Genomic DNA, 18,174 nt, shown 5'->3' with positions numbered 1-18,174 from the left:
TCTCTCTCTATTATTTTTTCTTTTTTGTACGTCTCTGCGTAAGCACTGTGCCTCGGTAGCTTTGATCACTCATCAGAATTAATAATCGTCAATAATCTTCATTTTTGTTGTTCGTATTTTTTCAAATATATCAAGCCTTTCTTTTTTATAACGTTTAATTATTTTTTTGATGATTTATTTCAATAAGCAAAATAACAATCAACGTTTTTAGTTATTTCATATTCTTTATTTTACTGAATAAATTTCTCTCGAAGTTTTGATAATAATTAAAAGACACACCGAGTATATAGAAAATATTTTTTTATACACGTTGGGTTCATTGGTTGATCTGTGTCTCGCAAACTTTAATAAATCATTAGAATTTGATCAATAATCGTCAATAATCTTCATTTTGGTTGTTCTTTTTTATAACATTTAATAATTTTTCTATGATTTATTTCAATAAGTAAAATAACTATGAATGTTTTTACTTATTTTAATATTCTTCATTTCACTAATTAAATTTTGTTTTTTCTTTTTGATAAATTTGTCTCTTGAAGTTTTGATAATATAATTAAAAGATACAGCAAGCATATAGAAAATGTGTTTTATACACATTGGGGGTTCGTTGTATAGCAAAAAAAAGAAAAAAAATGTAGTCCTTTAGAAATACTTCGTCGTATGTAAGCGACAGAGGAAACTACATTTCCGTTTAGTCGGCTTTAACAGAGTCAAAGAAAGACTCTGCTGGACCCTACACGTTTACAAGAGGTGGAATAGGAGAAAGGGATGCAGCTACGAAAAAGCAATTTTCTCGCGAAATTCTTTTCTCCTTTGGTATAGTTCAACATCTGATCGATCGATCGAATAGAAAAATAGAAAGAGAGAGAGAGAGAGAGAGAGATAGAGAGACCTTTACAGATCTTCCATCACGATTTCATATTTTTCCTTTCTCGTCCTATTTTATTTTTTCCGTTCTGATCTTTCAATATTTTTATCGTAACGTTTGATATTTCATTCCGTTACCCTTTTCATAGATCAAACACTCGATCGGTTAATTTATTTATTATTCCAGTCAATTTTGATTGGATAATATTAGATTATTATAGATCATTTGAGTAAGAGTATGATGATTATTCGAGTTAAACGTTTCGTAATAAAGTTTTCGTCTTAAGTAATAGGTACATAGAGATAATGAACGTAACGTAAATTATCTTGAGCAATCACATTTGTGAAATGATCGATCTTCTTCTTCTTCTTATCCCTTCTTACGTTATATATCTTAATAATATCTTCTTTTAAGAAGAAAGAATAAAAGAGGATAGAAACAAAATTCGATTTAACTTTATATCCGAAACATTTTCTTATTTTCGACCCTTCGCGTACTCGTAAAAAAAAAGTAACACCGATAATTTCAAATTTTTTCTTTTTTTTTCTTTCTTTTTTCTTAACTACAGTTCTTTCTTTCCTTCTTTTTTTTCTTCCTTCTTTCCTTCTTATTTCCCACTTAACGACATCTTTTTTATACGTTCGTTCGTAATCTCAACAACCCTTTTTAAGTACTTTTCAAATTTTTAATATGTCGCGATAGAAACGTTACTTTAATCACGATGCTCTTCAATAAATTTTTAATATATATATATATATATATATATATATATAATAATAATAATAAATATTATACAATACTAGGGTGAACCAAAAGTTCGTGGGTTTAAATTAATATTTTACTTGCATATCATTTTATTGACTTAAACAAATTTTATTATCTGAAACAATACAATAAATGCACGAACTTTTGGTTCATTCTAAAATAATAATAATAATAATAATAATAATATACGTTTTCATTTCAATTGAAGTTATTTTATTTATTATTCCAAAAAAACAAACAAACCAAAATGAAAAAGATGCATACGTATATATGCACGTATATATGAATGAATTAAGTTATTATATAATTTAGTATAATCATAAAAAATTCAACCCTTCCATTTCAGTTCCATTTCCTATAATATTTGCATTGTATAAGAATATATTCTATCTCTATCTCTCTCTCTCTCTTTCTCGTACTCTAATATTCCTTTACTTCCTCGTTCCCTCTCACGTCCCTCTTTACTCAAGCATAGAAAGAGAAATGGCATGTGAGGTTTAAAGAGTAAAAGAGAGAGAAGTTAGGAGTGAGAGTGAGAGTACAGGAAACGTACATAGGCCCCCGTAAATCCATTTATTTATTTATTTATGTGCCACGGGGGGCTTTGCCAAGCGAAGGGTAGGTGGACGAAGGATGAAGGGTGTAGTAGTAGTAGTAGGGTCTGGCTTATGGTATACCATCAAGCAAGCAAGCAAGCAAGCAAGCAAGCATGCATCGGCCCAAGAATCCCATGGGAACGTGCGAAGCGTGCTAGACACGCGGGGGAAAGATCGCAAAAGTCACCAAGGACACACCCGGATATTCTACGAATATGTACAAGAGAGAGAGAGAGAGAGAGAGAGAGAGAGAAGGGATGCTTACAATGGCGTAGAACCCAACCGTTACGGAAGGTAAATTCTCTCGAGGCATGGTAGTGGCTTAAAACGAAAGTGCTGTTGTGCCACTTAGTCCGACAGAAAAGTAAAAGAAAGAAAAGATTCACCATTTTTGTCTTACTTTATCAGATTTTTTTGTATCTTTCGTCCTCATTTTCTTCATTTGCCTCCTTTTATATCTCTGTTCATATCTTTCTCTATTTTTCTCTTCTTTCGTTAGAATATTTAATCAGACAGCAGATGGTATATATTTTAAAGTAACTTATATCTTATTTATTCTTAATATGAACAGTAAAGAGTGACGGGTGTTGGGTTGAAACAAGAATTGTTATTTAGAATTTAAAAGAAAATGTCGGATTCATTTTAATAGTAGTTTCTAAATGTATCCCATTAAAGATTCAATTTCATAAGTTTCGATATATGTATATCGTATATGAGTATGAGTTATGTAGACTTATAACAACAAAATGTAATTAATTGTTTAATAATTGTCACTTTAAGTTTGCATGACAATTTTCTATCTTGGAGATTTTCGTTCTTGTTATCGATTAAATTGAAATAATCTTAAAAATCAACTTACCCAATTGGCCATTTTATGTCTACGTTCCAAAAGATGTTGCTGCAATTTTGGTCCAGATCCAGATAAGAATCCTCTTACTAAAGTTCGTGTCTTTTCCAGATGATTCGGTACTATCACTTCAACTTGTGCTAAATATTTCTGCATGGTTGTTTCCAAGTCTGGGACTGGAAGACTGGGTAGAGGTTCGATTCTCTGCAACGATAGATACAATTTTTCATCGATATTTATATAAAGTATTTATCAATTAATTAATTATTTAAAGAAGTATTCCAATGCGATATAAGTTTATTCGATTTTTAACGTTTCCATTATTCTCAAAATTACTTCGATTTTTTTCGATGATAACGTTTTCGATTTATTTTAAATAAATTCAATGTGAAAAGATATTTCTGCCTGATATCGTTTTTAGAAATCCAGAATTAAAAGTTATTCTCGGAGGTATAAAGATAGAATAAATGAAATAATTGAAGATAAAATTACAAAGGTATAATTTTGTCGAGCCTAATATGAAAAACAATCTATTTTTAATTAAATCTCTTAGAAACTATACGGCATTATATTAGCTTTCTCACATGTCATTTTATATTAAAGTGAAACAAAAGTTCGTGCTTTTATTGTGTTGAAACTTTACTTTGAAACTGTATAATGAATTGTTTCCGTAAAATTTACCCTAGAAATATTAATTAAAAAATACACGAAATTTTGGTTCAGCCACCACTATAGTGGCTCTCACTCGTTTACCGTTTGAATGAAATGATTATTTTCATATGTCTTATTTGACACTTGTTTTATACCTTCACAACGTTTCATAACAATGATAGTCTTCGTTGTGTTTGCGTAAAGAACAGCATTGTTCGTCACACATTTCAATTGGTGTATCGTACTTAGCCATACAAAGAAACAATCCTGTGCAAAATTTAGCTGTGCCTAATAGATTAAATAACGAATAAAAGTTTCTTCTTGTCAAAGCTCGTCGAAAAACTTCATTTTAACCAAATCTATTAGGATGAATCAAAAGTTAATGCGTTTTTTAAATGATATTTCCAAAATAAATTTTACAAAAACAATAAATTTTAAAACAAGAACCTAATAGTATTGTTCGAGTTAAAAGTTGTGGGTAATCGTAGGAAGAGGAAAAAGAAGAAAAAATAAAAAAACATGGATGGTACCTTCGCACAGATACGCACCTATACGTACACATTGAAAAAAGGGATGGGGGTGGGGTGGGGTGGGAAAGATAAGCATCTAACGTCCTTATCCCGCACGACGTGTTCCGCGGTCCTCCGGAAAGAAGGCCACGAGCGATTGTAAAATAAAGAATCAATTGAGAAACGAAGCGTGTCTCTCTGGGTAGAGGAAGAAGAGCCCTTAGGGCTAGCACGCTTCGTTGATCAGAATCCCCTTTCGCCGTGGCCTAACAAGACCAACTTTGTGACCCGAACGAACGCACACACACCTACGCACCAATACAATCGCGTAAGCCCAGTTGAGTCCACTACACCCTTCCTTCCGATCCTTCGGCTTGAATTTTTCTCTTCAATGATCGAGAAAGGACACGGACAAAAAGAGAGGACTAGAAGAAGAAGAAGAAGAAGAAGAAGAAGAAGAAGAAGACAACAAAATGATAGAAAAATGAATATTCCTATTAACGGGGGGAGGAAAATAGTTTGAACAAATTTTTTAATAATTTGTAAATTTTTTAATAGGTACGTTCCAATTGGAGAATAGTATTTTCGTTGACCGATGATCGAACGATCAATTTTGTTATTCCGTTTTAATGAAAATTTTATAAATTCTATGGATTGTAGTTTTTTGTATGGAATTATTGTCGAGTAAATTATTGTGGAGTAGAAATATTTTTACTGAGTTTATACGAAAAATTGGCTAATCGATGAACGAGTCTACAAAATTCCGAGTCAATGATTTATGGAATATCTATTATATCTACGATATTAATCAATCAATGGATGAGTTTACGAAAATGTTTGAGAATTATATTTCAACCCCTTAACTCGACACTTTAAAAAGAAAAAAATACAAATCCTAGGATTACAAATATATTGGAAGAGATAAATCAAGATAAACGATTTATTCCGAGCACGAAAGGAATCCCGTAAGAAATCGTCCTTTTAGGGTGTAACAACGAGTAAGAGATTATCGTTTAAGTAAGCAGCATGATGAGTCAGTTAGATTCGTGTTGAAAAATTCTAGTTGCGTTTCTCTAAAAAGCAACCCCTCGAAATTCACGCATATATATTTCGCAAGATACGTTAGGTTATCTAGCTAGCTAGCTAGCTAGCTAGCTAACTTCTTTCGTTCCTTTGGTATAACGGGTGTCCGTATTCCCATGAGATTTTCGTTCCCCTTTTTTCCTATAGAATAGTAGAGGAGGCTTGACTCTCATTGATATGCACCGCTGGAAACTTTACTAACGACCTCATACGCACCGACCTGTTCTATAACTCCCCTGCTGTATTCTGATGCTGCATCATTTTATTTTCTATCCTTTTCTTTTTTCTATATTTTTCTTTTTTTTTTTTTCATTCTTACTCCTACAATCTGTACGTTTCGTAAAAAAAAGAAAAAAAAGTAACATAGTTAAATAGTTATTACTATAACCCCGTTTGATATTTTAACATTGAAACACTTTGATAACTTGCAAGAAAATTATTTTTTTCTACTTTTATTATCTTTTTTTCTATTATTGTTTTGTTTTTTTTCTAAACACTTTTAAAATACACTTTGAACTAATAAAGATATGTGTATGTGTACGTGCGATTATGCGAACGATAATGTTCGTAGTTCTGACGAGCGTGATATAGCGTAAAATTTGATATATGTATATATATATATATATATAAAATAATTTAACAATAATTATTCTTACTTTGAACGATAGAGAAATAATCTCTCTATTAAATAATTCTTGACTATTGTATAAACAAAGTGTTGCCATATTGTAGATCGATGAATATTGTTATTGTTACGATGTAAGATGAATTATACTAACAATAAGTTACATTTGTCTATGTTAAGATTTATATACTCCGAAATGAAGTTATAAATTTTACTTATCTGGAAGAAATTTATACGTCACTCACGTTTATTTTTCCTTTTTTGTTAAAAACAAAAATAAAACATAATACTCGAGACAATAATGGGCTCATAAAATATTCATACACAAATTCATACACAATTAAATGTAAAAATATTCTTACATCGTATAAAAACAAATAAGATTAATATTTATCAATATAATATTTCATTTATTAATGTTTTATATTATTATATTATTTATAAATATTTCATTAATTTAATATTTATATATATATATATCTTTTCCATTGACATTAATTAATTAGAATTATTTAAAGAATTATTATTAGCTAGCTGACCCATTCTAATTCGTATATTGATTGGCGTAATTAGGTGTAAATATAGTTAGACAGGGGGAGGGGGGGGTTGGTAGGATATCGTAATTCAAAATGCTTCAATAGTTTCGATCAAGCACCCTCGTTTGTCCAATTCGATAATAATCAATCGGACGTGCCTGCTATTCGAGCTTACTGAATTCGAAATAATTTCCTCGACCAGAACCAGAGTCAGAGTTAAAGCAAGTAAAAGAGAGAAAGAGAGAGAAGAGAGAGAGCCCTTTTTCTTTTTTTTTCCCTTCTTTTCTCTCTTTCATAACGACCCTTATTCGTGTCTGCATTCCCATTCCTAATAGGAATTTTCAAAGCTTGCTTTTTTTTTTCTCTACTCATTGATACACGCATACGCACAAAAATATTTTATATAACCAGAGTAAAAGGGTCTATAGTAATAAATAATTTCAAAGATTTCTTTTAATTTAACAAAAAAAATAAAAAAATTAAATTCGTTCAATCGATATCGTTAAAGTGATGTTTTATTTCACTTTTGTTACTAGATAAGAAGTATATATAAAAAAAATACTTATAATATAAATTTCATTAAATTGGAATTTTAGTAATTCTTTTAAATAAAGAAAAAATATTTAACAAGGAGAATGGGGGTAAAAAGTAGTGAACCAATATTTCATCATATATTAACATTAATAGGGGGTTGGAAATTGAATAAAAGACTTATAAATTAATTTAAAAACTATATTGTCTTAATAATAGATTCATTCATTAAATGTTTTAAAAAAAAAAAACATGTCACTTCAAAATAAGGTATCATAAATTAAAAAAAAAAATTTTTAACTCGTCCATTCTTCCATTTGAGTAAAGCAGTAACAGCAACAGCAACAGCCAGCACCTTGCAATCTCTCGTTGAAATTCCCAATGGGCTTGGGTTTGGTACAACCCCCCACCACACACTCGATATGCAAACAGAAACGATAGAAAGAGAGGGAAGATTGAAAACGTAGTTCGCGTACGAAGAAGGGGGTGGTCGTAGTCGTCGTCGTCGTAGTCAATACGAAGGGTGGAAACATCGTAGGCCTCGGGGATGGTACGTTTTGGTTCTGCCAGTAACAGAGAGAGGGTCAAAGCAACAGAAACAGAGTGAAAGAGAGATGAGATGAGAAGAGAAGAAGAAAAGGGTGGGGTCCAGGGTGTTACTAATTGGAGGGGTGACGAGGGAGGAAACCTTGTTATCTCTTAATTGCTGCTACCCTCCGCACTGTTTTGCATCGATAAGAAGTACTGGCACTCCAAATTTCCTTTCTCTCTCTCTCTCTCTCTCTCTCTCTCAACTTTCATTCTATTCTTTTCTTCAATCCCAGAACGACCACGTTAAATTTCATGGTCTCTACGTTCTGACCTTTCCCACTTGCAATCTCCCCAGAACAAAATGTTTTCCCCTAGCCAAAGGTCACTAGGCGTGTCACGAATTGCCGTCACATAATCCTTATCTCTGTTCTTTTGTACTCGTTATAACGGTGTGTTGGTTTATATACAACTTTGACTTCTTTTTATGAGTTCCCATTCTTTCATAAATTTCTTTTTATGTTTGTTCGTTAAAAATATTTAAGATTAAATTCTTTATATTTATTTTTTTTCTTTTGTTATCGTCAGACCTAGAAAGACCTAGGCGTTTAATATGTTTTGTATATTCTTATGTTCGTTTTATATATATATTTTTGTTGTTGTTCTTTTATGTCAGTTACAGAGTTCATATAATCGGACTCACCGGTCCCTTGGGAACACTTTGGCGTGCGCTTTGATAAACTCGACTCGGTCTTTACGTTCACTCTCTCTTACTCTCTTATTCACTCATTCTCAAGGTGGTAGTCCTAACGTTACAGAAATTGGGGGTTGGTTGGTAAGTTTTCGATGGCTCCGGGGGTCACAAAGAGACGGAGGAACTCGTTTACTTCCAACCAACACCACAACACCAATACCCCCTCCCCCATACCCAATATCCTATACCTTTAGCATCGTTAGGGTTCCTACGAGGAATCGTCGTCGTCGTCGTCTTGATTGGGTTTGGGTGTTGCGAGTTGAGTCGGGTCGTTGGGTTTGGGTGTTCGGTGAAATTTCTCGCGCCGATTTCTTCCTCGTTGCTCTACTATTCTCTGATCTGATCAAAGTCGTCTTAAATATGCTTGAGAAAATCGTCCGAGGGAATTCTTCATCTCGCGTCGTTGGTGAGGAAAGAAAAAAGAAAGTAAAAAAAAAGAAATCGTTTGCCTTTGAATATTCTCCTTTTTTTCTTCTTCTTTATTTATTAGTTCTCCGAGGTAGATTTTTTTTTCTCCCACAGCAACTCTCGGAAACTTCTCCCCCTTTTTTTCTTTTTATTTCTTTCGTACGAATCCGTCGGATTTTTTTCCCCTTACATTTTTTCTTTTTACTTTTTTTTTTCTTTTTTTTCTCAGAGACTAATCGCATTGGAGATTAATAGCACGCGTATTCATACTAATTTTATCTCATCGAACGTTCATTTTCCAACCAGGGCGTCGTCGTCTACGTTTTGGTTGTTTAATGAGACACCTTAGTTGGAATTTTAAATTGATTCGATATTGTTATTATTTTTCTAACGAATTTATTTATCCTTCTTCGTTATTTCTTTCTTTCATTCTTTTTTTTTCTCTTTTTTTTTGATCAACTTAAATGTTTAATCATACTTTCTTCGATTCGTTATTGTTAATATAACGAAATGATTTATTAATTAATTTTGTTTTTATTTGTTTCTCCACGCTAGTCGCTAATATAATGATGTATTATACATCTAATGAGGAAAGTTGTGCCTGGGATAGGAAAAAAAAGCAAAAAAAAGAAAAGAAAAGAGAGAGAGAGAGGGAGTGAGCGAGAGGAAAGAAACGAACGTTGTTTCCCAGTGCTGTTCTGAGCAAACACCGGCAAATCGAACAAATTGGCAAACAGTTGGCGATGCGCAACCGTGCGAAGCAATTACGGATTTTGCGTGAACGCCATGTCGCACGAACTCTTTGTGGGAGGGCGAATAGAAAGAGAGAGAGAGAGAGAGAGAGAATGAGAGAGAGTTTTACGCTGGTTAAGTCATTGGCGTAGGATAACGTTAACAACGAACATTTTTTAACGTTCTAAATATTAATACATATTTATAATCGTTTTATTATTACAAATTTATTAATCTATAATTTTTATAATTTAATTTCTTTTTAATTCGTGTACAATTTGGTATATAGATTTACTTATTAACAACTTGTTTGTTAAAAAGCAAACTAAATTAACCCTTTGAGTATTGAATACTTTATTAATTTATTAATATATTTATGAAATAATTTATTATTAATACGATTGTTTCCGTTGATTGATATTATTTAATCAGATATAATAATAAATTATATTTAGTAATTAAAGTTTTTGTTATCTTATATAATTTTCATGTGACGAAACTCAAAATAATAATTAATAAGCAAATCGACATTACATTATTTTACATTAATACGAATCATTTGGTATTATTAATGCTGTTTATATATTCTTCGTTAAGATTTCGATACAATTATCATTCTTGATGTAAATTAAATTTTATTCAACTAAGCGAAATAATAAAATAGGTTAGTTTTGAAAGTTAAGAAATGATTTATGAATATTTTTGAATGAAAATTGAAATGTCTACGCCATTGATAGTCGCGGAGAGTTTGAACCTGCGACTCGAACCCGAAAGCGAGTGATGGTGGTGGTGATGGTGTTGGTGTACGGTAATTGGAGAGTACAACGCTGGGGAACCACACTCGCGTTTCTAATGAGGCGACCGAGAACTTGACCCCCGCGGATAAGAGAATGCCTATCGTACTTCCCTATTCAGGATTTATATGGATAAATAATTTTTATATAATAAAATCAAATCACTGACAAACGGATTGAGATACAATAAAAAGAAAACAAGAAAATCCCATTTTTATTCGATAAACAAGCATGTTTTACTAAAATAAAATCTTTTTGATATAATATCATTCATTTTGTTCATTGACTTTTTTTATCAAAGCAAATTGTGACCCTCGACCAATCAGAATAATGTACATTAGTAAACGATAATGTTAGGTAATTATTACGAGAACGAATTTGTCCCTCGTCTATGGGGTGGGGTTGGGGGGTGAATGGTATTTGAACGAGTAATACTTTACTTTAATTTAGAAGCATGTATATATGTAAGGGGTTGTCTATGCGTGTGTTTTTTTTCTCTTTTTTCATTTTCGTACTTAAATTGCGCTGAATCCATTTGGTTCGGACCTAGGCACCCTATATATTTTTGTAAAACTTGAAGGAAGTAGTAATTCGACGAGCAATTAGACAGAACGGATGAGAATGAGGTGGTATTGGTTCGGGTTCTAGAAAGAGGGAGAGAGGGTATATCTTTTAGGGGATTCCAAAGCAACCCTTCAATTATTCTACCGTACGTTTTTATACTGGCAGGTTTACTTTACGCCATTAGCAACTCGATATTTTCGGGAATGGGAATAGAAGTAAATTATTTCTCGTATCATATTATTTACTTATATACAAAAATAATCCTATGATAGAGATATTTATATATTTTTTATCTTATAATTTACAGTTAATGGAAATAAATAAAACAAAACAAAAAGAAGAAAAGTAAAGAATAAAAATAAAAATACTGAAATAAGTCAGCATGCTGTATCTGACAAATTAAACAAAAATCATTAGTAAATTTTACAGAAGAAAGTTAATAATATGTATAGTTTTTTTGGAGGTTATGAAAGATCGAAATGAAAACTAGAAAGAAAGAAGATTAAAATAATCGATGCAACGAATATTAAAATAAAAATAAAAATGAAGAAAAGTAAAAGGAAAAAAAGAAAGTAAAATTAGTTATCACAGCTAGTCAGTAAAAAGTGATTCCATTGGTTGTCGCCGTTAGTTCGACTCAGTTATTTGCAAAGCATCCTCTCTCAGGGCCAACTTCAGAAGTTTACGCTTAATCACGAAATGGACTGGGATTGGAAACGGCAAACTCGCTTCTATTTCTCTCTCCCCGTTTGTTGGTATCTACGAGTAGTTAGCAAGCAGAGAAAGAGAAAGAGAGAGAGAGAAAATTTATGATGGGAGAGGAGAAGGAGAGTTTAGTTAGCGACACTCGCTTTAGTCCATTCACTTTGAAGTCGTGCCGAGCAGCACAAGGTGCACTGTGTTCCGTTTCTAGCATACTCACAGTATCTCATCTTCCCTTGATCATGCTTATTAACGTAAGTGTAGGAAGAACACGACTGACGAAATACGATTGGTCGAACTTTCGTTCAAACCAAATTTTATGCTTTTCTCTGTATCGTGGTAAGAGGAACGGGAGGGAATAGGGGAAAGTGTTCGTTAACGAACGAACTCGATTCAACTAAACTTTTCAATACCTGATGTTTCTTCTACGTGTTAAACGTATGGGTTCTCTTTATGGTGTTATCCTCTTTAATCGCATCCTCTTGGCTTCTCTATATAAAAGAGAAAGAAAGAAAGAGAGAAAGAGAGAAAGAGAGAGAGAGAGAGAGAGAGAGAGAGAAGTTCGTGATCAAATTTATATACTGGGTGTAATATTTATATTGAAAATTATTTTCTATGTATCGCGATATTATCGAAGACATTTTTTGGATTAATTTTTTTTAATATTTTATATAAAGATGATAATATAATTATAATAAGATAATAAGTACTATTTTTATTTTTTGTTTAATTTCTTCTTTGCATTTATGCGTTTAAAAAAAAATTCAACGGTCCTTGTAAATTCAGGTACGGCGAGAGGGAGAGAGGGGGTAATAAAAGAAGGGTTAAGAAGTACTTTTAGCACGTACGAATTCGTCCGGCGAAATAAATTTCTAGAAGAACTCGTAATGGACATTTTATGGCTCACTTTATTGTACACGAAGGCGACTACTTAACTTGGTTGTAGTTTGTTGGACCATGCACGGTACGATGTTATTGATCGACGACGAAATTTCACGAAATACGGATCAAATTTAACTGTTCGATTAATTTATCACACGTACGTTCTCAATATAGAATTTCGACCCAATTCAATGGTTGAAATGAAAATAAATCGACGCGTTGATTTAATATCGCGAAATAAAAATTGATAAATATTCGAAAAAGAAAAAAAGAAGGGTAACTAAGAAAGATAAATTAATTGTAAAAATAAAAATATAAGAGAACATAAAAGAGAATAAAAAGAAAAGAAAAGAAATTAAATATCAAAGCACAAATTCGGATGATATAGAAAATAATAAATAAGAGAGGGCAAACATAGAGTTTCCTGTAGGTATATAATAGATCGAATGTTCGGGATGGCAGATGGCACGTGACTCATACATAAAACCTGGCCCGCAAGGAACCCTCCGGGCCAGGAACGATTCGTAAATAAATTAGCTCGCTATCGGAACTCGAGATAACGCGTTATTTATGGACCGCTCGTGACGGTGCACCCTTTCCACTAACCCAAGTTAAAGAAGAATGAAGAAAAGAATAAGCTAAGATAGTAGCAGGTGTAGTAGTAATAGTAAAAATAATAGTAATAGCAATAGCAACGGTAAAAAAGAAAAAAAGAGCAATCCAGCAGCAATCGGAACAACTCACAACAGTGGCAAGCAGTTTGAGAAGAGTTAGGCTATCGTGGTTGCTCCGTTTAATGGGATATAGGAAGGGCTAGAATACCATGAGCTTGTCCAGGTGGAATAAGCGAAGCCGCAGCTTACCACGTTCAACGCCTTTGACCTAAGCCGATTTTCTATTGATGTATATAATACCATATGCGTGTACGTATACGTGTTTTAAGTTTGTAAACGTGTGCTTGTATCTCTGTTATGGGATATATTTAAAGGTAACGTAATCTTTAGAAAATATATTTAAGTATTATTCAATGAACTGTTAAATACTACGTTTAACGCTTTAACAAGGTTCAATAATTTTAACTTCAATGCACAACGGGTTAAACGAGTATTCGTAGTAATTCTTCGTTATCGATTTTAAACAATTAATTATTCGTTTTTTAATGTAAGGTTTCAATTCAATAATTCGAACGTATATATATAAGAGAAAATTTGCATTAAATGTAAATATCATATTATTTGAAATTGGTAATCGAGAAATGGGTGTAGGAATACTTCAGTCAATTACTGCATACGTGGGCAAAAATTCAAGAAAATTCATCGATGAACGTGATCGATAATATCGATTGAAATTTTTACTTTCAAAAATTCATTTACTCGATGCGTGTTTATTGTTATATTATCGAAAATGCATAACTTTAGCTATCAAATCTTGCAATTAAGTTTTTTTTATATTTTAAATAAAAATATCGATTATTACCTTGACGTCATTTTTTCGTCATTTTTTTTAGACAGATACCAGGTAACTTGGGAAGGCTCGTTAATTGATAGCTGGGCGTGGTGTGTACACCTGGTTTGCTGATCGATACCAACAGAATTTCCACGTATTCTAAGTTACAGTTTTCATCCTTTTTCTTTTTTTTTTTCATTTCTCTCCTTTTTTATTTTCTTTTTTATTATTTTTACACAAAGTATGAATGATTACGATCATTTTTTATCTCGTGTTTAAAACTAGGTAAAAAAAAAAAAACGACAAGTTGATCGATGGAACAACAGAAAGCGCAGAATAATATTTCGTTTATATAATCATTTAATATTATTTTTCTTCGATAATAATTACATTATCTTTTTCATCCTTTACATCCATTACTTCTTTTACTTTTACTTGTACTACTTTTACTACTTAATTACATCCTTTATTTCGTTCTATATTTCAAATAAGATAAAAAAAAAAGAACGACGAGTTGATCGATGGAACAACATAAAGCAAAAACAATCATTTAATATTATTTTTCATCAATAATAATTACATTATTTTTTCCAATTTGAATAAAGCAGAATGATTGACAAAGCGGGAAGAGTAAAAGTGTTAATAATTCGAAAAAATAAAAAGAAAGAAGGAAGAGGGGTCTTGGTAGGAAGGAAGAAAAAATAAAAAAAGAAAATCAAAGACGTTTGGATGGTTCTACAACACTCGGTTCTTAAAATAAGACCGAAAATCCAATATAAAAGCAATATCTGAAGTGACACGGTGAACACCACGACGGAGTTCGTCTTTCGCCCTATCAACTGTACTTTCTCTTTCTCCTTCTACTTTTCTTCTTTTTTTTTATCCACTTTACTTACATCTCTATCTCGCTCTCTCTTTCTCTCTCTCTTTATCTTTTTTTTCTTTTTTCTTTTTTACCATCATACACATCTATAACACTCTTTTCTTCCGTTTAGGAGACTTCCAAGTCGCCCTCGATTCGAAGAAGCAATTTTCTTATGGACGTCTGCAACACTTCGTCTTTTCGCTTTTACTTCTTACGCGAGTATATACAAACACACACACACACACCTGATACATATATACATAGATATTTCTCATATGTATTTATAACGTATATATGGTGTTTATATGTATTGATGTACATTTTACAGGTGATATGATTTACGAGCTTTTTTCTTACCACATTAACAAGCCCGTTAATTTACTCTTATTTTTTTTCCTTCTTTTTTTTTTTTGTTACTTATGTCTCGTTTATGTTACACCTGGTTACCTGGTTATACGAACCGTTTGTATATTTCATTAATTATTATACTATTTGTAATGTATTTTTCTTTTCTCTTATTCTATCTGTTGCAATCGATGCACGAGATTCGTTTTTGTTTATTTTTTTTGTTTTTTTTTTGTTTAACGTTAGTTTTTTAATGAATTTCTTTAAATTGTATTTACGTTCGTTCAAGTGCGATTAAGAAATAATTACCTTATTTTTTTTCTTGTTTCGTTGATTCTTTTATCTTCAATATCATACACGTTCGATAACAGTTACCATAGAGTATGTTAAATCCTCATACTTCTCGAGTATTTTTAGAAATCTGTGTCGTTATCGTATACAACTAAAGAAAAATCTTTAGTCACGTTTATGTCATTTTTTGCATTCTTCTTGTTAGTAACTTGAACTAGATTTGATAAAAATAAAGATGGAATTTTCTTTTTTCTTTTCTTTTTCTACAAAAATATGTTTTAGATATTTTTAATGCGATTCGAAATGATTATCGAATTTTCATTTTCAACGTTTTTACGATAATCTTAGTCAATGGTATGAATAATATTTTTTATATTCAAGAATTAATTTACGATAATGTTAATCAATGTATAATATAAAGTGTATGAAATATTTAACGTACGAATACTACGAGGAAGTTAATTAACGTATTCGTAGTATTAGAGCAAAGTTAGAAATGTTCGTACATTTTAGCGTAGTAAGAAGTTTCGTGGTTTCTTCATTCTTGTTTGCTAAAGTTTTGGGAAAGATCATCACTCGTGTTTCCGGTTAACTTTTAGCTACTTTCTTTTTTATTTTTTTATACGAGATGAGAAATACTTTTTCCTGACGGATTTCTACGCTTTTCCATCATTCGCAGGAAGACTACGAAACTTACGAACTTATCCCAAGAGAATTTATCACCATAATTTCTTTTTCCTTCCTCTCTCTCCCCCTTCTTATTTTTTATTTTTAGATCGAATTCTTCTTCTTTTTTTTTTGATTACTAGATTTTATTTGAATATTTTTAACAAAATAAAACATCTTATTATTTCCTCGCTGTGTCTAGTTAAAAATCTCTCTCTCTCTTTCTCTTTCTCTCTCTCTATTTCTAATTTATCTATCTTTCTCTATCTTTATTTTTTCAGTATTGTTAACTTGCTTGCTTTTATCTTCTTTGGCTCGCATCGCTGTCGCTTTGGTAACGAGATTTTATCCGACGCCGGCTACGTGTCATTTACATATATCGCCTGAAGGCGGATTTTCTGCAGCTTTTTCTATCTCCTCTTCCTTTTCTCTCTCTCTCTCTCTCCCTCTCCCATCTCACACTTACACACACACACATACACATACGAACATTTCCTTTAGGCGAATTCGAGGGTGCGACCACGATGGGCGGTGGATTTACATTTACAAGCAAAATCTTCGACAAAAGAAATTTAACTGAAACCAAAAATAATATGCGAAAAGTATATGCGCTAAAAAAATACGATAACCAAGTTGACGAGAAACCGAGTTCTTTTTTTTTTAACTTTATACAGTCGTAGGAGGTCATACACTGTGCAAACACAACCACCCAATACTCAACAATTTTCAAGAAAACTAAGGAAAAAGTTACACGTGTATTCTTATATACATACCAATTCGTTTCACGGTACGTGAAAACAAAAATTTAGTTAAGTTGAAATATTCGGAGTCTAATAATACGACGATGGGTTGAAAAGTTTTGAGTCTATCGCGAACGGAGTTGAAAAGTTCTGAAACTACTACAAGTAGGGTTGGAAAGTTCTGAGCCTACTACGAGCATGGTTGAAAAGTTCTGAGCCTACTACGAGCGTGGTTGAAAAGTTCTGAGCCTACTACGAGCGTGGTTGAAAAGTTCTGAGCCTACTATGAGCATGGTTGAAAAGTTCTGAGCCTACTACGAGCGTGGTTGAAAAGTTCTGAGCCTACTACGAGCGTGGTTGAAAAGTTCTGAGCCTACTACGAGCGTGGTTGAAAAGTTCTGAGCCTACTACGAGCGTGGTTGAAAATATTTAATCAATACACGAGTCTACAAATATATTTAATCAATGCATTCGAGTTCTAGGGAAAGATTTCGTTAATGTATACGTGTCTTTGTGAAATAAAATTATATATATTCAAAGTATGCGTGTAGGAAATATTATATCAACGTATCATAATATAGACCAATCATAATCGTTAATTATGAATGAAATGTAATATTGTCTAACGTTGTTTATTATTGTAATAACGTCATAAGTAATTAATATTTAATAACACAATAATAATAATAATAATATTCTAATCACGTATGTTCGATAATTGATATTGACATTGATCGTAACTATTATCAATTATCTCTCCGACAATATATAAAAAATATTTTATCATAATTATTATTAAATTATTTATACGTTGTAATTATATTTTTTATATATCAACGTTAATTATATTATCTTTGTTTTATAATTGTCCAATTGTTTATCGACGTCGTTTTTTCATTTTATTCGCAGAATTTGAACAACAAAACGTAGAAAAAGAGACGCGAGCAACGATTGATCGATAAGGGATATAAGGGATAAGGGATAAAGAAACAAAGTGAGACGACTTACCGTGGCTGGACAAGACGAGCTGTCCCTGGAGAGACTACCGAGAGTCACCAACAAACGACGCGGGGCCCCCAACACCGACTCTCGCCATCCCTCTGAAAAAAATAAACCAAAAAAATTAAATACAAACGAACAAGAAGTATTATTGTGTACCAGAGAATAAGAAGATAAATAGTTTAAGGAAAATTGCATTAAAATAATGCAAAATACAACGATTGTGTATACTAATACGAATAATTTACTATATTTTTCATATTGTTTTAAATTTCTTTCCTCTTTTTATATTTCTTCATTTTTTTTTTTTATTTTATTATTTTCAGGTAAATTATTATTTCTTTTTTTCTTTCTCTGCGTGCAGATAATGCAAAATAAGTATAATGTAACAGGATGAATAATTTACGATATTTTTCATATTGTTTTAATTATTTTTATTTTATTTTT

General features: G+C 31.8%; 1 protein-coding gene across 2 annotated transcripts in view; it reads right to left on the bottom strand.

Moving 5' to 3' along the window:
* Positions 1-18,174, bottom strand: part of LOC122513656 (vesicular acetylcholine transporter) — a 65,922-nt gene that overhangs the window by 21,319 nt on the left and 26,429 nt on the right. For both annotated transcript variants that reach the window (XM_043630074.1, XM_043630082.1), the window contains exons 3-4: positions 17,737-17,828; positions 3,089-3,280 (exon numbers count right to left, since the gene is read on the bottom strand). In XM_043630074.1, coding sequence (XP_043486009.1) covers positions 3,089-3,232 — 144 coding nt within the window. In that variant the 5' untranslated portion in view covers positions 3,233-3,280; positions 17,737-17,828. The remainder of the gene's footprint in view (positions 1-3,088; positions 3,281-17,736; positions 17,829-18,174) is intronic.

The sequence above is a fragment of the Polistes fuscatus genome, unplaced genomic scaffold (assembly GCF_010416935.1).
Source record: "Polistes fuscatus isolate 324 unplaced genomic scaffold, CU_Pfus_HIC Scaffold1, whole genome shotgun sequence".
NCBI classification, from domain to species: Eukaryota; Metazoa; Arthropoda; class Insecta; order Hymenoptera; family Vespidae; genus Polistes; species Polistes fuscatus.
This window is presented reverse-complemented; position numbering and strand designations above follow the sequence as displayed.